This window comes from Oncorhynchus tshawytscha, linkage group LG09, assembly GCF_018296145.1.
Source record: "Oncorhynchus tshawytscha isolate Ot180627B linkage group LG09, Otsh_v2.0, whole genome shotgun sequence".
Lineage (NCBI taxonomy): Eukaryota > Metazoa > Chordata > Actinopteri > Salmoniformes > Salmonidae > Oncorhynchus > Oncorhynchus tshawytscha.
The window spans coordinates 29136056-29163932 of record NC_056437.1 but is presented as its reverse complement, the minus strand read 5'-3'; the positions used below and the strand labels follow the sequence as shown (position 1 = coordinate 29163932).

At 42.2% G+C, this 27877-nt stretch overlaps 1 protein-coding gene and 1 long non-coding RNA gene across 2 annotated transcripts; both read left to right on the top strand.

Moving 5' to 3' along the window:
* Positions 1-4598: 4598 nt before the first annotated feature.
* On the top strand, positions 4599-8632 carry cwc15 (CWC15 spliceosome associated protein homolog). The gene is made up of 7 exons (XM_024431528.2): positions 4599-4738; positions 5323-5464; positions 5633-5745; positions 5961-6052; positions 6163-6273; positions 7967-8109; positions 8192-8632. The coding sequence occupies exons 2-7, from the start codon at positions 5334-5336 to the stop codon at positions 8319-8321; spliced, it is 720 nt and encodes a 239-aa protein (XP_024287296.1). The 5' UTR covers positions 4599-4738; positions 5323-5333; the 3' UTR covers positions 8322-8632.
* A 14277-nt stretch (positions 8633-22909) lies between these two features.
* On the top strand, positions 22910-27413 carry LOC121847156. Its single transcript, XR_006084077.1, has 4 exons — positions 22910-23157; positions 23499-23584; positions 23794-26953; positions 27186-27413. It is a non-coding gene; the product is annotated as an uncharacterized LOC121847156 (long non-coding RNA).
* The last annotated feature ends 464 nt before the right edge of the window (positions 27414-27877 follow it).

The following is a 27877-nucleotide window of genomic DNA, read 5'->3' as shown; positions in this document are numbered from 1 at the left end:
CCGAGCCTGCCCAACCTTACCTTACCAACCTTACCTGGTTGAATGCTCCCCGAAGCCAGGCAAGTGCGGCGACGTGGAATAGCCCGCACTGGGCTGTGCTGGTGAACCGGGGACACCATGCGTAAGGCTGGTGCCATGTACGCCGGGTCCGAGGAGACGCACTAGAGACCAGATGCGTAGAGCCAGCTTCATGGCACCTGGCTCGATGCCCACTCTAGCCTGGCCAATACGAGGAGCTGGAATGTACCGCACCGGGCTATGCACACGCACTGGGGAAACTGTGCGCTCCACCGCATAACACGGTACCTGCCTGGTCCCTCTCTCTCCGGTAAGCACGGGACGTTGGCGCAGGTCTCGTACCTGACTTCGCCACACTCCCCGTGTGCCTCCCCCCAATACATTTTTGGGGCTGCCTCTCGGTCTTCCAGCCGTGCTACCGAGCTAGCTCCTCATAATGGCGCCTCTCTGCTTTCGCTGCCTCCAGCTCTGCTTTGGGACGGAGATAGGGTCCTTTACCGTCCAGAATCTCTTCCCATGTCCATCTCTCCAGGTATCGCTGCCTCTCCTGCTGCTGCTGCCAGTTACCACGCTGCTTGGTCCTCTGGTGGTGGGTGTTTCTGTAACGGCATTCCTCCTTCTCTTCTGAGGAGGAGAAGCGAGAATGATCGGAGGACCAATGCGCAGAGTGGTAGGTGTCCATAACGTTTATTAAAAGACAAACTGAACACTACAAAACAATAAACGTGAACATGAACAAAAACCGAAACAGTACCGTGTGGCCAAAACACTCACACGGAAACAAACACCCACAACTCAAAAGTGAAACCCAGGCTACCTAAGTATGATTCTCAATCAGAGACAACTAACGACACCTGTCTCTGATTGAGAACCATACTAGGCTGAACTCAAAACCCCAACATAGAAAAACACACATAGACTGCCCACCCCAACTCACGCCCTGACCATACTAAATTAAGACAAAACAAAGGAAATAAAGGTCAGAACGTGACAGGTAGACTTGTCCAGATCATCAGGGCATTTGTAGTTATTTCTGTTAGCCACATTAGCAGCTAATTTGCATTTAAATTTTTTTAGAGGGGGGTTAAATACAGGCAAATATATTGCTAAAAGTCACCTAGTCCTAGACAGAATTATACAAAACGTCATGCCTGGGTAAGCCTACATGAAACACAGCCCTTAACAAATCAAATTTTATTGATCACACACTGTAGTGAATGGCTTGTGTTTCTAGCTCCTAACAGTGCAGTAGTATCTAAGAACAATTCACAACAATACACATACATCTAAAAGTAAAAGAATGGAATTGAGAAATATCTAAATATTAGATTGAGCAATGTCGGAGTGGCATTGACTAAAATACAGTAGAATAGAATTCAAAATATACATACGTGATGAGTAAAGCTGTATGTGAACATGATTTAAACATTATTAGAGACTGGTCTTCCCCTATTAAAGTGGCAAGTGATTCCAAGTCTATGAATATACGGCAGCAGCCTCTAAGGTGCACGGTTGCGTAACTAGGTGGAAGCCAGCTAGTGATGGCTATTTAACAGTCTGATGACCTTGAGATAGAAGCTGTTTTTCGGTCTCTCGGTCCCAGCTTTGATGCACAAAAACTGACCTCGCCTTCTGGATGATAGCGGGGTGAATAGGCCGTGGCTCGGGTGGTTAATGTCCTTGATGGAGGAACTTGACGCTTTCCACCTTCTCCACTGCGGTCCCGTCAATGTGAATACGGGCGTGCCACCTCTGCTGTTTCCTGAAGTCCACGATCAGCTCCTTTGTTTTGTTGACGTTGAGTGAGAGGTTTTTTTCTGGCACCACTCTACCATGGCCCTCACCTCCTCCCTGTAGGCTGTCTCGTAATCAGGCCTACTACTGTTGTGTCATCTGCAAACTTGATGATTGAGTTGGAGGAGTGCGTGGCCACGCAGTCATGGGTGAACAGGAAGTACAGGAGGGGGCTGAGCACGCACCCTTGTGGGGCCCTGTGTTGAGGATCATCGAAGTGGAGGTGTTGTTTCCTACCTTCACCCCCTGGTGGCGGCACATCAGGAAGTCCAGGACCCAGTTACACAGGGAAGGGTTCAGACCCAGGGTCCTGAGCTTAATGATGAGCTTGGAGGGCCATATGGTGTTGAATGCTGAGCTATAGTCAATGAACAGCATTCTTACATAGATATTTCTCTTGTCCAGATGGGATAGGGCAGTGTGATGGCGATTGCATCATCTGTGGATCTATTGGGGCGGTAAGCAAATTGAAGTGGGTCTAGGGTGTCAGGTAAGGTGGAGGTGATATGATCCTTAACTAGCCTCTCAAAGCACTTTATGATGATAGAAGTGATACGGGGCGATAGTAATTTAGTTAAGTTACCTTTGCTTTATTGGGTATAGGAACAATGGTGGACATCTTGAAGCAAGTGGGGACAGCAGACTGGGGATAGGGAGAGATTGAATAGGTTCGTAAACACTCCAGCCAGCTGGTCTGCGCATACTCTGAGGACGCGCCTAGGAATGCTGTCTGGGCTGGCAGCCTTGCGAGGGTTAACACGCTTAAATGTCTTACATCGTCAACGGAGAAGGAGAGTCCACAGCCCTTGGTAGCGGGCTGCATCGGTGGCACTGTGTTATCCTCAAAGCGGGCGAAGAGTGTTTAGCTTGTCCGGAAGCAAGACATTGATGTCCAGAATGTGGCTGGTTTCCCTTTGTAGTCCGTGATTGTCTGTAGACCCTGCCACATACGTCTCGTGTCTGAGCCATTGAATTGCGACTCCACTTTGTCTCTGTACTGACATTTTGCCTGTTTGATTTTCTTACGGAGGGAATAACTACACTGTTTGTTTTCGGCCATATTCCCAGTCACCTTGCCATGGTTAAATGTGGTGGTTCGTGTATTCAGTTTTGCGCGAATGCTTCCATCTATCCACAGCTTCTGGTTTGGGTAGGTTTTAATAGTCACAGTGGTTACAACATCTCCTATACACTTCCTGATGAACTTTGTCACCGTATCTGTGTATTCGTCTATGTTATTCTCAGAGGCTACTCGGAACATATCCCAGTCCGCGTGATCAAAACAATCTTGAAGCATGGATTCCAATTGGTCAGACCAGCGTTGAATAGACCTTAGGACAGGTACTTCCTGTTTGAGTTTCTGCCTATAGGAAGGTAGGAGCAAAATGGAGTCGTGATAAGATTTGCCGAATGGAGGGCGGGGGAGGGCCTTGAAGGCATTTTGAAAAGTTTAGTAGCAGTGGTCCAATGTTTTCCCAGCGCGAGTACTAGTCAATGTGTTGGTAGAACTTCTGTAGCATTGTCCCAAAATTTGCTTTGTTAAAATCCCCAGCTACAATAAATGTGGCCTCAGAATATGTGGTTTCCAGTTTGCATAAAGTCCAGTGTAGTTCTTTGACGGCCATCGTGGTATTGGCTTCCCTCTGGTGGTAATACGGTCGGCAATTGATTGTGAGGTATTCTAGGTATGGTGCACAAAAGGACTTGAGTTTCTGTATGTTATCACAATCACACCATGAGTAGTTAATCATGAAACATACACCCCTGAATTTCTTCTTCCCGGAGAGGTCTTTATTCCTGTCTGCACGATGTACTGAGAACCCAGATGGCTGTATGAACGGGGACAGTATGTATGAACGGGGATGTGAACATTAGCGAGTAATATACTCGGAAGTGGTGGATGGTGTGCACTTTTCCTGAGTCGGACTAGAAATCCACTCTGAATACCTCTTCTCCGCTGGCTGTGTTTTGGAGCTGCCTCTGGAATAAGTTCAATTGCCCTAGGGGCTACGAACAAATTATCCAATTTGGGAAATTCGTATTCCTGGTCGTAACGCTGGTGAGTTACCGCTGCTCTGATATTCAAAAGTTCTTTCCGGCTGTATGTAGTTACACAAAACATTTTCTGGCCTAATAATGTAAGAATAACAAACCAAAAAAAACAAAATACTGCAAAGTTGCTTAGGCGCTAGAAGCAGAGCTGCCATATCTGTCAGTGACATCTTACTATTTTAAGTGTTTCTAAAATCCCCTATTGGAAAAATGAATGGTGGAAAAACGATTGGAACCATTTCCCTATTTGACCGCTAGAGGTGTTATGGGTATTATGACTTATACTGTGGTACTCTATACTGGCAACCATCTCATTCAGATTGCACCTAGGTTAAAAAAATGCAGAGGTAAAAACGTTCAACAACTGGGACCTCAGAAATCTCTGACTTCCGACTTAAGTGCATTCAAGATAACTGGGGAACTCAACAAAATATATACAAAAAAGCTCAGATCTAACTCGGAATTCGAAGTTGGAAACTCAGGCATCTTTCTACATCTCCAACTTTCCGACTTGAAGATCACCGACATCATGACTTGACCTCGTTTTTTGTTCCCAGTTTCTTGAAAGCACAAAAAGCAAAATACGGACAGTTTGTAGAATGGTAAAAGTGCTTCTGTTGAGGCGTCACACACTCAAGAAGGCTCACCAATCACCCGACCTAAGTCATTAATGTTAATGCCTTTGGCTCCGGCTATCCTACGAAAGGACATTTCGCACACGGCGTAACGTCACGTTTCAACCCGTCCAGTTGGTGGCGGCAACACACCTTTTGGGGTTGTAGTCCGCGATAAAACCCACAGAAGAAGAAGGACGACGTGACGTCACTGTTTACATCTAAAGGCCCTTTCTCTTCCTCATAGTGTGAGGAAAAAGGTACATTTCCTCGACATTATTCCATATTAGCTTGCTAGCTAGTTGGTTTTATTTTTAAAAATAGAAATATAGTTTATTATTTTAGTAAACTTGTAGCTTTGGTTACTGTATGACTGTTATTTTTCTCGCTGAAAAGATAGTAAAGCTAACGTTAGCTGGCAGCCAGCTTGTTAGCTAACAACCCCGGTACTCATAAATTACTACCTAGTGTAGACGAGTGTGCTGGTGTTTGCACAGCAATAATCAATACCACGTTTGTACTAAATTCCATGCAATGCTGAAATCGTTATTAAATTTGCTTTACTAACTAGCTGTGTCGGCTGGTTAGCTAGCCATATAACTAGCTAGCCTAGATGTCTGTTTAAGTACAGTACTACTAGCTAGCTAACGTATCTCAGACGTCCACCGTTTGATTGTTTCATCATGGCGAGTTAGCTAACTAAATATGTATTGAGTTATGTAAACGTGACATTAAAAAAAACGTTGTCACGTGATTTGATGTGATAATGGCAGATTAGCTATGTATGTGTTGCCCTTTATGTTCTCGCTAGCTAGCTATATTTCTTTGGGTTTTCTATTTTTAGAGCTACCAAAAATGACAACAGCCGCGAGACCAACGTTTGAGCCAGCGAGAGGAGGGAGAGGGAAGGGAGAGGGCGATCTCAGTGCCTTGTCCAAACAGTACTCAAGCCGAGATCTGCCTGGTCACACAAAGATCAAATACAGGTGAGTGACACAAGTAACAAAACCTATTCTTGTTGTGTTTTGACATCTTGGCATCAGTCTTTCCCCATACCATATGGCTTAGTGCTGCACTGCACCAGTAGTTGGGAACAGGTCCCTCTGGTTGAAGGTAGAGTGATGTCTCACTGTGTCCCTGTCTCATCCCCTCAGACAGCCCACCCAGGATGCCCCCGAGGAGGTGCGTGCCCGTGACTTCCGCAGAGAGCTGGAGGAGAGGGAGCGTGTTGCTGTCCGGGAGAAGACCAGAGAGAGGGGACCTAGAGGTGGGTATCCAGGCATACACATAAACTCAGACCTGAGGTAAAGATTGACCTGAACGTAAAATATTGTCTTCTGTGTGTAAAAAAAGATCAAGAGGATTTAGCATCTGACATACCATTATGCCCAAAGGTTCTTTTTTGTTGGCATGAGTCATCTGCAGGGGCTTTCATCTCAAGCAAGTATCATTGAAATTGTGGTTTCTCTTTTTAATTTTCAGAACACACCACATCTTCATCCTCGTCCTCAAAGAGGCCCAGACTAGATCAGATTCCTGCTGCCAACCTTGATGCAGACGACCCCCTCACTGATGTAGGTGCCAGATGTTCATCCACCTGTCACATTAAAGTCTGTGCTTCTTTTCCCTTCTTTTTTGAAAGCTCAGCCGCTAACCTTTTATTGTTTTATGTTTTTGGGTGTAGGATGATGAGGAAGATGATGACTCTGAGGACAGTGATGATGATGACACTGCAGCTCTGCTGGCTGAACTGGAAAAGATCAAGAAGGAGCGGGCTGAGGAGCAGGAACGCAAGGTAAGGCCTCCCATGCAGAGATACGAGTCACTACAAGATAGTCAATAGCTGCAAGGTCACAGTCGTGCCAGTTGAGTCCAGCCAAGTGCAAATGGCTTACTCCGGTATTGCTGAGTAGTAGAGAATAGGGCTCAATTGACCTGCTAAATTAATGGGTTGTTTTGTTTGAAAAGTATGTGGACACCTGCTAGCCAAACATCTCATTCCAAAATCACGGGCATTAATATGGAGTTGGTCCCCCCTTGCTGCTATGACAGCCTCCACTCTTCTGGGAAGGTTTTGCACTAGATGTTGAGACATTTCTGTGGGGACTTGCTTCCATTCAGCCACAAGAGCATTAGTGAGGTCGGGCACTGATGTTGGGTGATTAGGCCTTGCACTAAGTCAGCGTTCCAAATCATCCCAAAGGTGTTCCATGGAGTTGAGGTCAGGGCCCTGTGCAGGTAGTCAAGTTCTTCCACATCAATCTCGACAAACTATTTCTGTATGGACCTCGCTTAGTGCATCGGGGCATTGTCATGCTGAAACAGGAAAGGGCCTTCCCAAAACTGTTGCCACAAAGTTGGAAGCACAGACTAGTCTAGAATGACATTGTATGCTGTAGCGTTAAGATTTCCCTTCCCTGGAAGTAAGGGGCCTAGCTCGTACCATTATTTTTTTTTAGCTCCAGACCATTATTCCTCCTCCACCAAATTTTACAGTTGGCACTATGCATTTTGGCAGGTAGCGTTCTCCTGGCATCTGCCAAACCCAGATTCGGCCATCGGACTTCGAGTTCATCACTGCAGAGAACGCGTTTCCACTGCTCCAGAGTCCAATAGCAGCGAGCTTTACACGACTCCAGTCGACACTTGGCATTGCACATGGTGATCTTAGGCTTGTGTGCGGCTACTCAGCCATGGAAACCCATTTCATGAAGCTCCCGACAAATAGTTTTTGAGCTTACGTTGCTTCCAGAGGCAGTTTGGTAGTGAGTGTTGCAACAGAGGACAGACTATTTTTATGTGCTACATACTTTAGCACTCACTGATCCCGTTCTGTGAGCTTGTGTGGCCTACCACTTCACGGCTGAGCTGTTGTTGCTCCTAGACATTTTCACTTCACAATAACAGCACTGAGTTGACCAGGGTAGAAATTTGACGGACTGACTTTTATGACGGTGCCATGTTGAAAATCACTGAGCTCTTCAGTAAGGTTGTTCTACCGCCAATGTTTGTGTATGGCGATTGCATGGCTGTGTGCTCGATTTTTATACACCTGTCAGCAACAGGTGTGGCTGAAATAGCCGAATCCACTAATTTGAAGGGGTGTCCATATACTTTCGTCATTATAGTGTATAATCCTGGTCAGACATTTTCTGACTTGGATATATACATATGGATTCAACTGTCAAACCCCATCAGAACCCAAAATATAAGATTTGAGTAAATGCCTCAAAACATGCATGAAACTAATGTTGATATATTGGCTGGTCAGTCCTTGCATCTATAGCTCTGTCTATGAATTTCAGAGTGGTTACATATATTTAAAGGGACAGTCCTGAGTCTACCTTTTTTGTTGATTTTTGAGATGCTTGCAAGCAACTATTTGAGCCTTTTATTAAGGCCTACCAGAAAGTGGCTATAGTATTGATCTTGGCAACAATGAGAGCTTTGCACCTGGTCCTCTGTCCACGTTTCGTGTCCTGTACCAGGAGCGGGAGCAGAAAGCTGAGGAGGAGAGGATCCGCATGGAGAACATCCTGAGTGGGAATCCTCTGCTCAACCTGGCAGGACAGCAGCAGCAGCAGCAGCAACAGATAGTCCCCACCCCGACTGCCTTCAGCGTCAAGCGGAGGTAAACACACACAAACACAACTGCCTGGGGCATGGCTGTGGATGACAGTTGTTTTATATCCTCTCCTGTCTTTCTCTCTAAGGTGGGACGATGATGTAGTGTTCAAGAACTGTGCAAAGGGAGTGGATGAGGCACGCAGGGAGAAACGCTTCGTCAACGACACTCTGCGCTCCGAGTTCCACAAGAAATTCATGGAGAAATATGTGAAGTAGAACTTACAACTCTGCTTTGAAGGTGTTTCATTTCACTCGGCTCTGCTCTGTTTCCAGTTCATCAGACTGATAGGGATTCGTCTGAAATCATTGAATGAACCTGAAGAATGGAGGGACCCCCACGTACCGAATCCTCTGTATATAAATGAATCTAATGCTTGACATAAACAGATTAACTAATTTTGTTTAGTGTTAACATTTATCCTTGAAATTAATGGTTGCAATTGCGACATCGTCAACTTTTTGTTATTTTGCTTTTAGCCTTTTTTTTAAGCGATGTTAATAAAACAATAAATAAAACCTGTCTGTGAGAGGGCTTTTATGGTTTTGTCATTGCTTTTAGCTTTGTGCCCCAGGAGTTATAATTCTGCAATGGCAAGCTCGACAGCATGCCTTTTCTCTCCTTTTGTTTTGGGGGCTTATTTTGTGGTCATTGAAAGCCTATGTGACACATTACCTTTATGACTCATGCCTTTTAATTGAGATGAGGTTAAACCTTTCTGCAGAGGATGTTTATTTTAACTGAAGTGAAGTGTTGGTTAAACTTACTGTCAGCTGCAACCCCCGACTGACTGCCTTCAAGAGGAGGTTCACACACACTGGTGAATGTCCTCAGAATTAGAGGGGAGATATTGTAACTATTTAACGGACAATGGAAGTTAAGTAAAACTAATGCGATGGCCAAAAGCCGAAACACTGGTTTTACTTGTAATGTTTTGACTTCCATTGTCCTCCAATAGTTGCTGAATCTCCCCTTTTAGTTTGCTCTTCAGTTCATGCACCTTGGTTGGAGAGCGAGGTTGTGGCAGTGCTCCCTTTCCTTTGGTGAATGAGTCCAGCCATATTCTTCATAACGCATCACACTACTCAGTGTGGCAGAGAAATGTGGAAAGATTAGTAAGTATTGGTATTTCGTCTGCTTTGATGTGCTATGCTGTTCCCACTGAATGTCTTCTCTCGTTTGAATTTAACCTTGCCAGATGTTATTTTCCTCATGGTGATAAAGGCAAACATTTAGCTCTGCAGATGTGCTTGACATTCATTTTGAGATGGTGTGATTGTATGTTGCAACAGACATTCTTCACTAATTATGACGACATACTTTTCCCTTTCAGCAGATTAGGTCCTCAGCCAGCAGTACATCTCCAGGGAACTCTGTTCTGGGTGGTTTTCTTGACCTTATTCCATGTGGTTCCTGCCTTCTTAATTTCCTCCTCACTTCCATGGTAGGTAGGTCATTTGACCCCTCCTGTCTCAGGCTCCAGTATTTATGCTGCAATAGTTTGTGTTGGGGGTGCTAGAATCAGTCTTATATCTGGAGTATTTATCCTGTCTTATCTGGTGTCCTGTGTGAATTTAGGTATATTCTCTCTCACGGAGGACCTGAGCACTAGGACTACCTGGCCTGATGACTCCTTGCTGTCCCCAGTCCATCTGGTCGTGCTGCTGCTCCAGTTTCAACTGTTCTGCCTGCGGGTGTGGAACCCTGACCTGTTCACCGGACGGGCTCCCTCTCCCAGACCTGCTGTTTTCAACTCTGGAGACAGCAAGCGCGGTAGAGATGCTATGAAAAGCCAACTGACATTTACTCCTGAGGTGCTGACCTGTTGTACCCTCTACAACCACTGTGATTATTATTCGACCCTGCTGGTCATCTGAACGTTTGACAGCCAGAAGAGGACTGGCCACCCCTCGTAGCCTGGTTCCTCTCTAGGGTTCTTCCTAGGTTCTGGCCTTTCTATTGAGGTTTTCCTAGCCCCTGTGCTTCTACACCTGCATTGCTTGCTGTTTGGGGTTTTAGGCTGGGTTTCTGTACAGCACTTTGACATCAGCTGATGTAAGAAGGGCTTCATAAATAAATGTGATTGTACAACCTTTCATACCAAAGTTAAGAATTCCCCACGTGTCTCGTGGGGAAACAAAAACGATTAACTGGCTGAATGCAACCTATGTTTGTTCAATCATGTTGCTCAGTTCTACAATCTTACTTTGCTGAACTTATACACAATATTTTTAGCCATTCTCAGAGGAAAAAGGAAATCAAATAAGAATGCACTTTTTCCATTCAGTTTGTTCCCTAAACATGCGCTTTGGTTGAATGTATTGCCAGTATGCTTTTTCCTTGTCAGAATACAAAAAGGTAAATGTCATTGGAAGACCTTCCACTGACGATTGCAATAACGCAGTCCTCAGATGTACAGAAGTTATATTATCGGCTGTTCTCTTTCACTCAAAGGCTGAACAGTAATCATAAAGAGACCCATTCCGACTTAGGAATTTGCCTTTCCTACGCACTTCTCAGTACATTTATCTTAAGCCATCCCTTTAAAGATGGTGTGCCTTTAATTAGAAATTTGTCTACAGACTAGAATACATTGAGAGAACGGGTTCAGAAAATAGGGATTAATGAAAGAAAGTCATCTAAATATATGCATATTCGTCTCCGTTTCAACACCAACTGGTCGATTTAAAAAATACTCATGTTAATGATTTAGGTACATTTTAGGGTTGTATGAATCATTAAAAAGAGAACTGGTTTGGAGAGCCTTTACACATGAAAGATATTGATGAATATAAAATGGTGCTTTGAGTCATTCAGAAAATGTTTAACCCAAGGTAATGTATATACAATTATAATAGGGAGAATAGTGTATAATAGCAGGCTAAACTCTCATTTATTGCCTGCACTAGCCATGGAACTATGTGATGACATAGTCAAGTGTCTGGTTCAAACTGTTCGGTCTTGGTCTGTGCTCTGCTCCATAACAATTTCATTAACTATTACGAATGATCCCTGTAACAACCACACGTCTGTGATGGAGTTCACAAAGGAAGCAAATGAAGGCAAACTAAACAATGGAATGGAATGATAATGTAGGCTATACCAACTGAAGGGAACTAACAGTCAATTGGCAGTTGAATATGTGTTGTTATTAGGCCTACTGAGGGTCGAGACTGATCGTGGTATTTAGACAGTTGCGGTAGCCTGTAATTACAACATTTGAGAGTGCCCATCCCCGCCAGTTAAAAGGCTGTAAAATGTTTATTCTGCATAATGGCACAGCATTTCATAAACTTTACTGTGAGAAAGTTGATATGCTTCAGTTTGCTGCCATATGACTGGTTTCACTTCTCCAGCGATAAGGTAAAATATATCTAAAAACAAGTGTCATTTATATTTACAATTCCCTTATCCAAACAGATTACTCATTTACCTAGCTCTTATCAATAGCGTTATTTCTATCTGAAAAAATAAAGTCAATTATTTTTCCACTTGGTAGTTCGCTGGACCTTATTCATGGTTTCGTCATGCGTAAAGTTGGTGGAAATATTAGGGGATTAAGTAAAGGTCAGAAAATTGCATATCTGTAGGCACACCTCTGCCACACCATTTATTCCATCTAAACCCAAAATTAATGGCAAGTGAATAGCACCCTAGTACCATGCTTAAGTTCAAGGTCAGAATACACAGAAAGAGAAGTGCATATAAAGGGAATAACGTTCCATTTACACGCGCTTAACTCAGGTTGGAATCAGGGCCATAGCGATTTGCTGCTGTAAAAAAAACAATACTGTATGAGATGAGCAAGCTGCAGTAGCAAGAGGCTGACCTGAGCAGAACAAGGGTTATTCACACTCCCATTCACAGCATCTACTGGACCATTGATCCCTCTTTGATCTCACTTTGTTCAAAGTGCCTATATATTTCAGATCTTGTTAAAATAATGATATGGTTCAGCCTGTCAACTAGCAGAATTTAGACTGACTAAATGAGGATGTAATTGAAAGGTTACTCTGCATCAGCAACCATCTAATTCTCTGACATTCTACTTGGCACTGTCATATATTAAGCCAGGAAATTTGGATAGGTTTCTCCAATTGAAATGTTTGTTTTGATGAAACAAAAGCTAAAAAAGACAATCACCACTACGTCAACTTTATTTGCAAAGAATCCAATTCTAGGTAGGAGCAATGTAAAAAAAATAATAATAGTTCTATTAAAATGTTCAATTTGCTGGAAGTTATGAGTTTTTCCTACCAAGGTCATTGCTAAGGTCCACTCATTAAAGAGCTTAAAGAGCAAGTCTTTTCCAGACATCCCATTTATCTGTAAGCTAAGCGCTTCAGTATTATAAAAGTAAAGGGATTCCATGCTTTGGATTGAGACCCTCTACTGGCCAGACTGAAGGTGAAATCTCTCCAACTCAGTATCCTTTACCCTCTATGACCACAGTACCCTGATGTAGCAGCTACTATTCAAACACATTATGGCACATCACACAAAAAAACAGAGAGACTGAAAGCCAGCTTCTATCTATCAGCCAACTGAACCACGGCCTGAAGGTGGAGACAGTACAGGTGCAACCAAGCTGGGACCGAGAGACTGAAAGCCAGCTTCTATCTTCAGGCAATTAGACTGTTGACTATTCACTACTAGCCAGCCTCCGCCCAGTACCCTGCCCTGAAATTGTGTCACTGTTACTAGCCGGCTATCACCCGGTACACCACCCTGCATCTTATAGATGGCTGCCCTTTGTACATAGTCATTGATCACTGGTCACTTGAATAACGTTTACATACCGTTTTACCCACTTCATATGTATATACCGTATTATAGTCAAGGTTCATCCTATATACTGTCCATAATGTCTATACACACCATCATATGTCTCATATATATCTATATTGCCACATCACCATATTGTGATGCCCATGTTCCAGTCCCATGGAGTTAAAAATAGCATTTATCATGGCATTAAACAAGGGACTGGTTGTGTGTGTGATTCATTTTCCATTTCACAAAAAGTGAGGGGTAACCGTGAGGCAGCTGTCCCAATATAAACCTGTATCAACCGTCCAAATAATACAACTCAAGATCCAATTATATAATCTCCCACAGATCCCTTAAGGGTACAGTAGTCCTTCTGGCTACAATTTGTCATTGGCCTTTCCAGGGCTCTTTTGTGTGCCTGGCTTTGCATACAACAATCTCTGCTCAATCTCAGCTCTGCATAGTTATTGTTTTTATGCAGAATTTGTTATATTAGCATGAAAATCTGTCACCAATTGGATGGAAACCTAGCCATGGTTGACATAGTTGTTGCATTCATCCATTTTCAGTCCTGTGGACTTCCACAAGTCACATTATGCTGGCTTGAAAAATACACTGAACAAGATAAACAACATTTAAAGTGCTGGCCCATGTTTCATGAGCTGAAATAAAATATCCCAGAAGTGTTCCATACCCACAAACATTGTATTTCTCTCAAATTGTGTGCAGAAATTTGTTTACATCTTTATTAGTGAGCATTTCTCATTTGCCAAGATAATCCCTCCACCTGACATGTGAGGCATATCAAGAAACTGATTAAACAGCATGATCATTACACAGGTGCACCTTGTGCAGGGGACAATAAATAGCCACTAAAATGTGACGTTGTCGTCACACAATACAATGCCACAAATGTCTCAAGTTGAAGGAGCGTGCAATTGGCATGCATTGGCAGCTGACTGAAAGAATGTCCACAAGAGCTGTTGCCAGAACATTTTATGTTCATTTCTCTACCATAAGCTGCCTCCAACATCATTTTAGAAAATTTGTCAGTACATGCAACTGGCCTCACAACCACAGACCACATGTATGGCGTCGTGTGGGTGAGCGGTTTGCTGATGTCAATGTTGTGAACAGAGTGCACCATGGTGGCGATGTGGTTATAGTATGGGCAGGCACAAGACGTGGACAACGAACACAATTGTATTATATCGATGGCAATTTGAATGCACAGAGATACCGTGATGAGATGCTGAGGCCCATTGTCGTGCCATTCATCCACCGCCACCACCTCATGTTTCAGAATGATAATGCATGGCCCATGTCGCAAGGATCTGTACACAATTCCTTGAGCTGAAAATGTCCCAGTTCTTCCATGCCCTGTATACTCACCAGACGTGTCACCCATTGAGGAGGTTTGGGATGCTCTGGATTAACATGTACAACAGCGTTTTTCAGTTCCTGCCAATACCCAACAACTTTGCACAGCCATTGAGGAGGAGTGTGACAACATTCCACAGGCCACAATAAACAGTCTGATCAACTCTATGCGAAGGAGATGTGTCATGCTGCATTTGGCAAATGGTGGTCACACCAGGTACGGACTTGTATTCTGATTCAGACCCCTACTTTTAATTGTCTTTTTAAAGGTATACAGATGCATATCTGTATTCCCAGTCATTTGAAATCCATAGATTAGGGCCTAATTTATTTCAATTGACTGATTTCCTTATAGAAACTGTAACTCAGTAAAATCTTTGAAATTGTTGTATGTTGCATTTATATTTTTGTTCAGTGTATTTATCAAAGTGCAGCTGCCTCTACTCTTAAACACCTTGATGCCGTTTTTCAAAGCGCCTTCAGTTTTATCACAGAAAACAGTATTATTACTCATCACTGTATTCTTTACCAAAAGGTTGGCTGGACCTCTTTGAAGTAACATAGATCACATCCTTACACTCTTTTTGTTTCCAAGCCCTGCTCCACAAACTTCCGACTTACCTAACATCACTGTTAAGATTTACAATGACAAGTTATCAAACTAGTTCACAGGGTTGGTTAACTCTGTAGACTCCTTTGGTGTCTAGAGAGTTAGGTCGGTTTCCTTGCGCCTTGTGTGTGGAATGATCTACAATGCACTTAAGAAATAGGAATTGGTACCTCTAGGGCATTTCAGATGGCTGTAAGGGGACCTTTTTATTGAAGAATGTGTCTGTTTTTTATGATTGCGTTTAGCTTTTTGTGTATTGTTGTGTATAATAAAGTGTATTTTAATGTGTATATGCATTTGTAGTAATGTGTTTCTTGTATTTGGATGTGTATTATGGTGCTATACAGGGCTCACCAGGAAAAAATATATTGGTCTCAGCATTGACTGAGGGTTAATGTAAAAAAATATATATATATTAAAGTGTGTCATTGTACCATCCCACCACTAGAGGGCATAGTAAGCTCTGTGTCTAAATCAAATCAAATGTTATTGGTAACATGGTCAGCAGAGTGTAGCGAAATGCTTGTGCTTCTAGTTCCGACAGTGCAGTAACATCTAACAGTAATCTAACAAATCCACAACAACTACCTAATACACACTAATCTAAGTAAAGGAATGGAATAAGAATATGCACACATGGATGAGCGATGACAGAGCAGCATAGGCAAGATGCAATAGATGGTATAAAATATAGTATATACATATGAGAAGAGTAATGCAAGATATGTAAACATTATTAAAGTGGCATTATTAAAGTGACTAGTGATCCATTTATTAAAGTGGCCAATGATTTTAAGTCTGTATGTAGGAAGCAGCCTCTGTGCTAGTGATGGCTGTTTAACAGTCTGATGGCCTTGAGATAGAAGCTGTTTTTCAGTCTCTCGGTCCCAGCTTTGATGCACCTGTACTGACATTGCCTTATGGATGGTAGCAGGGTGACCTTGATGATCTTTTTGGCCTTCCTGTGACATCGGGTGCTGTAGGTGTCCTGGAGGGCAGGTAGTTTGCCCCCGGCGATGCGTTGTGCAGATGGCACCACCCTCTGGAAAGCCTTGCAGTTGTGGGAGGTGCAGTTGCCGTACCAGGCGGTGATACAGCCCGACAGGATTCTCTCAAATGTGCATCTGTAAAAGTTTGTGAGGGTTTTAGGTGACAAGACAAATTTCTTCAGCCTCCTGAGGTTGAAGAGGCCTTCTTCACCACAATGTCTGTGTGGGTGGATCATTTCAGTTTGTCCGTGATGTGTACGCCAAGGAACTTAAAACTTTCCACCTTCTCCACTGCTGTCCCGTTGATGTGGATAGGGGGGGTACTCCCTCCTATCCTGAAGTCCACGATCATCTCCTTTGTTTTGTTGCTATTGAGTGAGAGGTTGTTTTCCTGACACCACACTCCTGGAGCCCTCACCTCCTCCCTGTAGGCGGTCTCGTCGTTGTTGGTAATCAAGCCTACTATTGTTGTGTCGTCTGCAAACTGCATGGCCACGCAGTCATGGGTGAACAGGGAGTACAGAAGGGGACTGAGCACGCACCCTTGTGTTGAGGATCAGCGAAGTGGAGGTGTTGTTTCCTACCTTCACCACCCGGGGCTGGCTCGTCAGGAAGTCCAGGACCCAATTGCACAGAATGGGGTTGAGACCCAGGGCCTCAAGCTTAATGATGAGCTTGGAGGATACTATGGTGTTGAATGCTGAGCTGTAGTCAATGAACAGCATTCTTACATAGGAATTCCTCATCCAGATGGGATAGGGCAGTGTGCAGTGCGATGGCGATTGCATCGTCTGTGGACTTTTTGGGGCGGTTAGCAAATTGAAGTGGGTTTAGGGTAAGGTAGAGGTAATATGTTCCTTGACTAGTCTCTCAAAGCACTTCATGATGACAGCAGTGAATGCTACCGGGCAATAGTCATTTAGTTCAGATACATTTGCCTTCTTGGGTACAGGAACAATGGTGGCCATATTGAAGCATGTGGGGACAGCAGACTGGGATAGGGAGATATTGAATATGTCCGTAAACACACCAGCCAGCTGATCTGCGTATGCTCTGAGAACGCGGCTAGGGATGCCGTCTGGGCTGGCAGCCCTGCGAGGGTTAACATGTTTAAATGTCTTATTCACGTCGGCCACAGAGAAGGAGGGCCCGCAGTCCTTGGTAGTGGGCTTCGTCGGTGGCACTGTATTATCCTCAAAGCGAGCAAAGAAGGTGTGTAGTTTGTCTGGAAGAGTGACGTCGGCGGTTGTCTTTTTGTAGTCCGTGGATGCCTGTAGACCCTGCCACAGCCGTTGAATTGTGACTCCACTTTGTCCCTATACCAACATTTCACTTGTTTGATTGCCTTTCGGAGGGAATATCTACACGGTTTGTTTTCTGCCATTTTCCCAGTCACCTTTCCATGGTTTTGCGCAAATGCCGCCATCTATCCACAGTTCCTGGTTAGGGTAGGTTTTAATAGTCACAGTGGGTACAACATCTCCAATGCACTTCCTTATAAACTCACTCACCGAATCAGAGTATAAATCTAGATTATTCTCGGACGCTGCCCGGAACATTTCCCAGTCCGCGTGATCAAAACAATCTTGAAGCGTGGATTCCGATTGGTCAGACCAGCGTTGAATAGTTCTTGTCACGGGTACATCCTGTTTGAATTTCTGCCTGTAGGACAGGAAAAGAAAAAGGGAGTCATCCTCAGATTTACCAAAGGGAGGGCGGGGGATGAAAGTTAAAAGGAGAAGAGGGGTTCAATGAAGATATTTAAGTTAACATAATTATCGGAAATTGAATGAGGGAAAGCGATAGAAAACTACAGATCCCTGTTAATATGTTTGGGACATGGCTTTCAGATCAAGGCTGAAATGAACCCACATTTAAAATCTGCAATTCTCTCATTCTTTTCTGTGAGGATATTTCTCTCTGGAATTACTGGAATTAAAAGGGGATTTACCCCTCCACATCTAGTCTACCAGTAGGGGAACAGTCTGAGTGATTACATCATTATGTACCAAACTGTTTTGGAGATTAAGCTTCTTTTTCACACTGAAATATTGTCAAGTCATCATGGCCAGACCTTGGTTTACACAGCAGCTCCCATTCATTCAAACTACTTCACTTCTGAACCAGAGGGCTCTGCTCTGGGCTGGGTGCAGAGTCATTGGCAATAACATCAGACTCACTCTGTTATCTGACATTAGTCAAAGTAATGGAAAGCTGGTTAATCACTCTGTACAATAGAGCATGGCATTTAGAACGCCAGGATTGTTGGTTCAATTCCCGGCGCCACCCATATGTAAAATTAATGCATACATGACTAAGTTGTTTTGCAGAAAAATGTCTGATAAAATGGCACATATTATGTATTTGTTATATTATCAGTGGGCTGGGCTGAGGTAGTGTTCTGATCAGGTAGATTAATCACCAATCAGCTTGCTAGAACTTTCACTAATTACTTTATTACTAATGACAGATAACAGTTTGCTGTTACTTCCAGCCTGATAGATCTGAATATAAATGTGTTTATTGCCACACAACCAAAGGTTTGCGATATTAGTTTTGGGTACAGAGATGGTCTGTCTGAAATATTCCACTGTGCACACCACGGCAGTTCAACGTGGACATTTTAATATTTGGTTGAGATGTTGATCAATGAGATTTCAACCTAGCCAGCCAGAAGTTTGTTGAATTCCCAATGTGTTATCACTACACTTTCAACCATTTAAACAAAATTCAATTGGCAAAACAATGTCAGATATGTTGTATTTATACAAACAACTTAATGTGTTATCACTGTGCCTAATCAAATAGCATAACCAAATGACCTGGATTGTAGTTGAGGTTTCATTGAGATTCTGCACAGATTATTATAGCAATGGTGAAAATATCCATAGACATGCAACCTTTGCATGCTTCCTTGAACATGCACGATTTCTATGATTAAATCAGACATTTGTAGTTACAGTAACCTCAATGTGTCCATGGATGTGTTACTCATTTTAAGGTTGAATAAATACTGTTACATTAGTTCAGGGACAGGGGAGGCTGCTGAGGAGAGGACGGCTCATAATAATGTCTGGAACAGAGCGAATGGAATGGCATCAAACACATGGAAACCATGTGTTTGATATATTTGATACCATTCCTCCTAATCCGCTCCAGCCATTACCACAAGCCCGTCCTCCCCAATTAAGGTGCCACCAACCTCCTGTGTTCAGGGATCATCAACTAGATTCAGCTACGGGACAATTCTTTCTTGAGCGGATGGTTGGGGGGCCAGAACATAATTACAAATCATTTGTAGACTGCAAGAAGCTCAAGCAGATATAATATTTGACTAAAACAATCATTTCAAACCTTACTTATATCACGTGTCTCTTTTATGTATGGTAATACTTGGGAACCGATTTCCAAAATGAAAATATCTTGGAGCAGATTTCCTGGTGTTTTTACAGTCTTACAGGCAAAAAAAAAACACCCGGCCTGCAAGTTGGGGAACCCTGCATTAGTTTGTAAGATAGCCTTAACTTTAGGCTATTTACTGTTTTACAAAAGTAATATTGAATTGTGTTTGGTTGACAACTCAACCAAATATGAACATTTATAGGAGATGTATCTAGTGCTTGCATAGATTCATCTGAGCTACTGGCTTAATCCTTTTCTTTAACTTTTCTTTTGGGGTTTTGGTTTTAGACATGAAACCAACATATCATCTGTTAGCCTATTAACTTGTTGAAAAGTTATTTAGCTACTGTATTGCAAAGTTGATATTAAATTGTTTATGTTTGTCAATGCAACCAAATATCAACATCTGAAGGAGACGTATATTTTTTGCCATTGACTTAGTCTGGCTTTAATTCCAGTTTGACTTGTTGGATTCATGTCTACATCTCAACCAAAAAGAATAGGACTAAATCAAATCACACATGATTTAAAGTTTGACTTGATGTAGTGTGATGGAACATTTCATGTTGGTGCTTTTCTACCCATACATTTGTGTTCTAGGTTTGTACTTTTCTAATAACTGTTTTCTGTGTTCATGCAAGTGACTGATTGAATGAATCCTCACCATCAGTATCTGCAGTACTCCAATAATGCAATATTTTAGTAATTTGAAGTCGTAAAACAGAGGGATTGAGCATTGGAACTGATATTAAATTAGAGGCCATTCACTCTTCAAGGCCTGATTAACTGCTCTCGTGTTTAAGCCCTCTATTGTTTGGGTTAGAGATAAGCTTCCTGTGGAACAATAGATTGCCGCCATTACACACTGTACTCAAACTGGCTGTAAGGGGCACAGTGGGGGAATTTTGGATGGAGGCATGAACAATTGAATAAGATGTTTTTGACAATTTATTACTCAATTCCATAGTTTGGGTAGCACCAGTGATTTAATTAAGTAATGTAATCTAAAACAATAATATGTTTTCATTATGCGGAACTGTGTCCAGAATTGAAGTAGATCCAAGTAAATGTTTTTAATACCGAATGTTGAGCAGATAAGACAGCACCAACGTTTTGAAAGATCCTAGCAGAAGTTAAACAGGTTTTATATATTTTTGACTAAGTTTATGTCCCTGGGACAGTTTGTACAGAATTGTATCTCAATGCAACAGGTCAAAATGACAATGATTACAAGAGAGGGGTTCTGGGATTGTTTACTTTAAAAGGTGCATATTCAGCTTGACGGTACACTGTATCATGTGTCTGAAGTATCATTCTGTATACGACTGATGGAATGTCTACTACCAAGTTTTTAAAAAACACATTTTTAGCAATGATTCTGTATCTCTCCCTTTGAAAGGCTTCCTAAGGCAAGTGCTTTAGGAGAGCAGTTAAATGTACCCGAATCCAGCTGTCAAGCGAGCTCCCTAATTAAGTAAGGCTTGGACATTTTGTTTGTTTTTACCCTGCAATTTTTACCACAAACACAATTATTTCTTTATGGAGTTGTCAATAGTTGTAATTCTAATTTGATATTCTAATTTCTTTATTTTACATTTATTGGACACATGAATCCCGATGTGAGTCATGTGTACAAAGGGGGAATTACCAGTCCCCTGGAGCCCTGGCCCTTTGGTAGATACAGTGCCTTGCGAAAGTATTCGGCCCCCTTGAACTTTGCGACCTTTTGCCACATTTCAGGCTTCAAACATAAAGATATAAAACTGTATTTTTTTGTGAAGAATCAACAACAAGTGGGACACAATCATGAAGTGGAACGACATTTATTGGATATTTCAAACCTTTTTAACATATCAAAAACTGAAAAATTGGGCGTGCAAAATTATTCAGCCCCCTTAAGTTAATACTTTGTAGCGCCACCTTTTGCTGCCACCTTTTGCTGCTTGGGGTATGTCTCTATCAGTTTTGCACATCGAGAGACTGACATGTTTTCCCATTCCTCCTTGCAAAACAGCTCGAGCTCAGTGAGGTTGGATGGAGAGCATTTGTGAACAGCAGTTTAGTTCTTTCCACAGATTCTCGATTGGATTCAGGTCTGGACTTTGACTTGGCCATTCTAACACCTGGATATGTTTATTTTTGAACCATTCCATTGTAGATTTTGCTTTATGTTTTGGATCATTGTCTTGTTGGAAGACAAATCTCCGTCCCAGTCTCAGGTCTTTTGCAGACTCCATCAGGTTTTCTTCCAGAATGGTCCTGTATTTGGCTCCATCCATCTTCCCATCATTTTTAACCATCTTCCCTGTCCCTGCTGAAGACAAGCAGGCCCAAACCATGATGCTGCCACCACCATGTTTGACAGTGGGGATGGTGTGTTCAGGGTGATGAGCTGTGTTGCTTTTACGCCAAACATAACGTTTTGCATTGTTGCCAAAAAGTTCAATTTTGGTTTCATCTGACCAGAGCACCTTCTTCCACATGTTTGGTGTGTCTCCCAGGTGGCTTGTGGCAAACTTTAAACAACACTTTTTATGGATATCTTTAAGAAATGGCTTTCTTCTTGCCACTCTTCCATAAAGGCCAGATTTGTGCAATATACGACTGATTGTTGTCCTATGGACAGAGTCTCCCACCTCAGCTGTAGATCTCTGCAGTTCATCCAGAGTGATCATGGGCCTCTTGGCTGCATCTCTGATCAGTCTTCTCCTTGTATGAGCTGAAAGTTTAGAGGGACGGCCAGGTCTTGGTAGATTTGCAGTGGTCTGATACTCCTTCCATTTCAATATTATTGCTTGCACAGTGCTCCTTGGGATGTTTAAAGCTTGGGAAATCTTTTTGTATCCAAATCCGGCTTTAAACTTCTTCACAACAGTATCTCGGACCTGCCTGGTGTGTTCCTTGTTCTTCATGATGCTCTCTGCGCTTTTAACGGACCTCTGAGTCTATCACAGTGCAGGTGCATTTATACGGAGACTTGATTACACACAGGTGGATTGTATTTATCATCATTAGTCATTTAGGTCAACATTGGATCATTCAGAGATCCTCACTGAACATCTGGAGAGAGTTTGCTGCACTGAAAGTAAAGGGGCTGAATAATTTTGCACGCCCAATTTTTCTGTTTTTGAATTGTTAAAAAAGTTTAAATATCCAATAAATGTCATTCCACTTCATGATTGTGTCCCACTTGTTGTTGATTCTTCACAAAAAAATACAGTTTTATATCTTTATGTTTGAAGCCTGAAATGTGGCAAATGGTCGCAAAGTTCAAGGGGGCCGAATACTTTCGCAAGGCACTGTATGTAGATATTTCATTAAAAAACCTGCCATTTCCAGCTACAATAGTCATTTACAGCATTAACAATGTTTACACTGTATTTTTTGATGTTATTTTAATGGACAAAACATTTGCTTTTCTTTCAAAAACAAGGACATTTCTAAGTGAGTCCAAACCTTTGAACAGTAGTGAGCCTGGGATTTTAGTATGGGAACTGGTAGAAAGAGATATATATATATATATATATTCGAATTTGTAGAAATAAGTAAATAAATAGTTGGAACATTTGTGAGAAAAAAATAGTAACAATAGTTAAAATTGGAGTGTATTAGAGTGTGAGTGTGGAGATTTAAACACCCTGGATACCGTTGGGAGTGGTTTAAACCCTAAATTAGTAGATTAGTGCTCAGCTGCAAAAAGACTGGGTTCGTGAAAACATTGATCGAATATGTACGTCTGCTTTGATGGCAGGTTTGAAACCTGTTATCAAAACGGCAAATGCGGGGTTATTGGATGAAATAGAGCAGGATGCTTTGAGAGTGGAATCGAACTCTGCTCACTGCGCAGTCATGTGAGGGGTTAATACAGCCACAGTAAAAGTCACAGTGGTTTCAATGGCCAAGGTAAGACAAACGTAGCGAAAAAACATCAAGGCTTAGGGAGATAAATCCCTGTCTTAGATGTGGGGCCGTGGGTCATTGGAAGAATGAGTATAGTGGTAATGGAGTCTACTATACTCGGTGCATTCGGAGGCAATGTAGCAATGCAAGGGTTTTGCATCTTTGACAAAAGAACAGAAGCAAACACTGTTAAAGGCAGCGGGACAGGAACATTTTAAATAGTGGTGCATGGCCTCGGTTCAATCAATAGTGGTTCATAGAGATTACGTTATATGTGAAGGGAGACATCTCACACAACTTTTTAATTGATTCCTGGGATCTGTTTACCATGGCTTTCAACATAGGTCCAGTAACAATACACAGAATGAAGTGGAGACGACTTTGGGGTTGGAAAATCCTTGCGAGAATCAAAGACAATGGAGTCTAAAAGGTAACAAGTTAGAATCAGAACGGAAAAATATATTTCTAATCTCGTGAGACATTTTATTTGGTATTTTTCTGAAATAGATTTATAGAATTGACAAAAGGGTGGATGGGTCACTGGAAATTAGATGAGAGTTAATATTGGGAGAAGGTCACAAGAAATTAGAGTTGGGGTAGCCAAACCTATAATTACTTTTTTTAAATGTTGTACTGCAGTGGTCATGGAAAATCATGGAGAAGAGAGACCAGTCATTACGGGAGTGAATCGTTGGACTCGGTGGCGAAATAAATGTTGCCGTGTCTAAGGGTAGTACATGCTAAATTAAGTCCATATAAACAATGGGGTTGATTAAAACAAATGATTAATGATTGGAGGGAGGACAGTGGATTTATCATTGAGTTTGGTTTGTAATTAAAACGTACGAGTTGCTGATTAAGATGTAGCATAGTGAATGCCAAGGAAGTGTACACTTTCTCTTCCAGGAGAGGAGGGGGTGTCATTTTCATGCTTTTTGGAAGGATTAGGCCTGTAAATGAGCTCCCAGATAAGTAAGGCCTGGCCATGTGTGTTTTCGCCATATGGTTTAACACACACACACCAGCATGCAAACACAATTTACTGATAATGAATATAGGTTAGTGGTGTTACTATCGTGGGATTTATTGTTGGGGTCTTAAATTTAGGTGGTTTCTGAAGGATAGGGAAAGGAAATAACTAATGGTGGTGAATGACCTTGGTCCTGACTTTCTGGTGAGGCCTGATCAATCTTACTAGAAATAATGGACAATAGGATTTTTAAAGTATAGTCTATTTTACCTTTACCTTATGGGATAAAATCATTTCCTTATGGAATAATCAAGAGTTGTAACTCTAATTGGATGTTAATAACCTAAGTTGTTTATCTTTGATTGAACAGGTAGTGTTATGTCGGTTAGTGTTTCTGTATTTGTTTTGATACATATTTCACCAGATTGGGGATGTTGTATTGTTGGGATTTCTCCCGAGAGGTTAGTGATGTAACTCCCTGACCCTGTATCTGCTGTGAGGTAGACACTATGATTAGGGAGTATAGGACAATTTGGAAAATGGTTTCAACAGTGTGTGGTTACACTCTTTGGCATTAACGTTATAGGGAATTGGGAAAGCGGAATTGAATGTGACTGGCGGTGGCTCATACATTAAGTGGGTAATAGAGTCTCTGGGAAAAAGTACCACTCTGTATATTGTTACAGGATATAGCACATAGGAGAGGACAGCTAACTGCACAATATAGAATACAGAGACTAATATAAAGTAAACTGAATGTCACACAGACCTAGATCATGGTGACAGTAGCAGAGATAGTATACTATTGTCAACTTTCAATGAGGGTTTGTCAAAGAAGGTATAACGATTAAAAGGAAAGCAACAAATTCCTGTATACAGCAGGTCACATCAACGGAAAGGAAGTTTGCTGTAATAATATCATCACATCTCCTGAAGAGTGTGATTAAGGAACATACAGTATGACTCAGAGTTTGTTAGGTTGGATACGATTCCAACGCTACCATAGGACTCATGCCACAAGAAGGGTTAAGTGGGAGACCGATGGGACTACCGGGTGCTGTTATTCACGTCACAAATTAGTGATTTGGCCATGCTGGGAGAGTCTATGTTGTCATATTGTCAGGAAATGACCCATGCGTTGCAGTGTATATCTTCCCAGGTGAAAGAGGCCCACCGTAGACTCCCTCAGGATTGGAAAGCACACTCACTAGAGCCGGGAGACTACGTGTGCTTGAAGGTTCATCAACCGGGTACCTTTCAGCCCAGGTGGACCAGACTGTCCTACACAGCAGTGAAGGTGTCGGGAAGGAAGGCCTGGATCCACGTGTCCCAGGTGAAAGCTGTATCAACACCTACTGACTTGGGAGAGGCTAGAGCAAGTTTTGATCATTGATAATTGTTTTGATAAATTGAGGATTAATTGTGATAGACGCGGAGGGATGCCTCGCCTATAAATTAAGAAAATGGGTGATATACTCATTAGAGAATGATACCACTCCACTGTGTAGAGTTATACACGGAATAGTGCGTTGTGTGGGAAAGACAGTAGTCTGTGTAGAGTGGAAGGACTACTATGAGGATAAGCCCAACTTGGAGGACTCTAGCAGGGTGATCATAACCATTGCTGAAATAGTTTTACAATTTCAGACTTTAATAGCCACATATGGAGATGGTTTTACTGATGAGGGAACAACAATTGAGAAGGTTGCCACAGACCCATGTATACGGGAAGCTGTATTCCCAGAGATAAAGCTTGCTGTAGTGGTGGCAGCCCATCTGTTGCAGGGGACAATCAGGAAGCATGTGACCCAGAGATATGTAGAACTGGACACTCTCTCAACCCCACTGCTCTCTCCTCCATGTCAAAGGGCAGATAATCCATTGACATACCTCCCAGAGAACTGGGACCAAGACACGGTAACAGAAATCTGTGGAGGGATTGCGGAAAAACAATTAGGGTTTTCACAGGGGGGTGGGTATGCTGTGGGATGAGAGATGTGATCCAGATCTGAGTAATGGTCATTATTGCCCGCCAGTCCCTACTGTAGCACCACATAAGGAGGCAATAGATAAGCTGGTCAGGAAAAGGTTAGGAGAGGACTGGGAAAAAGGCAGAGAATATCACAAACTCAATCATAGATCTAACGGCAAAGCGGGTGATGAAAGTTACTGACAGAGTTAATGCTGTAACAATACTTACTGCTGTTACATTGGGAGTAATAACAAAAGAGACTTAAGGTTGTGGAAGGTGTTGTAGGAAAAGCATGGTATTGGACTATTGATCAAATAAGGTGGATGTTGGAATATGCGGCATGGGCAGTGTTGGCAGTTACGGGTGTAGCAATGATGGCATTGTTACGATTCCATATAGTAAAGCTTTGTTGTTCAAACACACCTATTGTGCAGATTTTCCACAAGAGGAGGTGAAATTGATTCAGGCTACGGCTTGCGTCTTTAGGGCAGCTTTAGGAGGTGAACGCAGTGAGGAGGACTTGGCTGAAAAACACATCTTGTGATCCTGTAGCCCTTGATGGAAGACTGAGGAAAAGCATAATGGGGATATTTAGAGCCCTACTTTTTGTGGACCTGAGCAGAAAAGCATATCAGTGGGTATAGGGCTCAGAGGTAGCAAGATATTTTGTCAGTTGTGTCCCTCAAGCTGTGGTCAGAGATTTAGTTTATACATGTATCTACATAGATGCTTATGATAATCAGTAGAATTTAGGATTGTTTTAACTCAGTGTTTTTTTGTTTTGTGTCTTCTAGTCTTTTCTATGTCTATCAAGTCGGTTTCTATCACACTCTCAGGTCTGGAGAAAACCAAAAGAAGTAAGTCTACAGCCGGCAGTTGAATGATTGTTTAGTGATATTAAACAATAAGAAGTGTTTATGGTTTTAATAGGGGGGACTGATGGATTCTGTCAAAAATGTAATGTTTCAAATTAAACTGTAGTTTGTTTTTATCCTGTTTAGTGAATGATTACTGTGAGTTTAGGCCATGAAACTGTGTGTATGCTCATTTAGAAAGATGAACCTAATCAGTTAAGAGGAAATTGCCCAGGGTCAGAGAGCAGGGTCAGGCCCAGAACAGAAGATAGACGGGGTGTGATTCTGACATCTGGCTAAACAAAAGAGGAGCATGGACATTCCACAGGGGAAAGGAGGGACACTCATTGGGGTCATAAAATGTATGGCTGAGGAGGTGACACCTACAAGGAATGAAGAGTATAAGATGTTTTCTGAACTTTCTAAATATATGCCCTCAGCTGACTATCCTTGGTATTAAATACTTGAAACTTAAAGCTTTTGGTCTCAATTCCTTATTGCAAAGAGGCTGTAATAGCATTTTTCTTTTTAACATTACTTTAAAAAAAATCCATTGTATTTTCCACTTTGATTCCACGTCACAATATGTTGACAAATTCCTGAAACACTTGATTCAACCAGTTTCTGCCCAGTTGGATGTTGCCTTTTCTCTCACGTACAGCATGACTATAGGTCTAGTAGTGTAGCATGCTATTGCACAGAATGAGTATGGCGTTGCATCTTGGTGCAGACAGATCCTTCTACAAACCCTGCATCAGCTCCCATTTGACAGCATGACACCCAGTTGTAGTAAACACATTTCTGAATGCACAGCTCACTGTTGTTTGGCACTATGGCCAATGAAAAAAACTGTCAAACAACGTTTTGTATGTTTAGTGGTGAAGTCTTGATTTCAGCCGGTTGAATCAGGCCAGCCCCTGATAAGGA

Bases quoted from the DNA above. Each gene is read 5' to 3' on its own strand.
- cwc15 (XM_024431528.2), top strand. From the start codon at position 5,334: ATGACAACAGCCGCGAGACCAACGTTTGAGCCAGCGAGAGGAGGGAGA. The intron at 6,274-7,966 runs GTAAGGCCTCCC...GTCCTGTACCAG, and splicing joins CTGAGGAGCAGGAACGCAAG to GAGCGGGAGCAGAAAGCTGA. The intron at 8,110-8,191 runs GTAAACACACAC...TTTCTCTCTAAG, and splicing joins GCCTTCAGCGTCAAGCGGAG to GTGGGACGATGATGTAGTGT.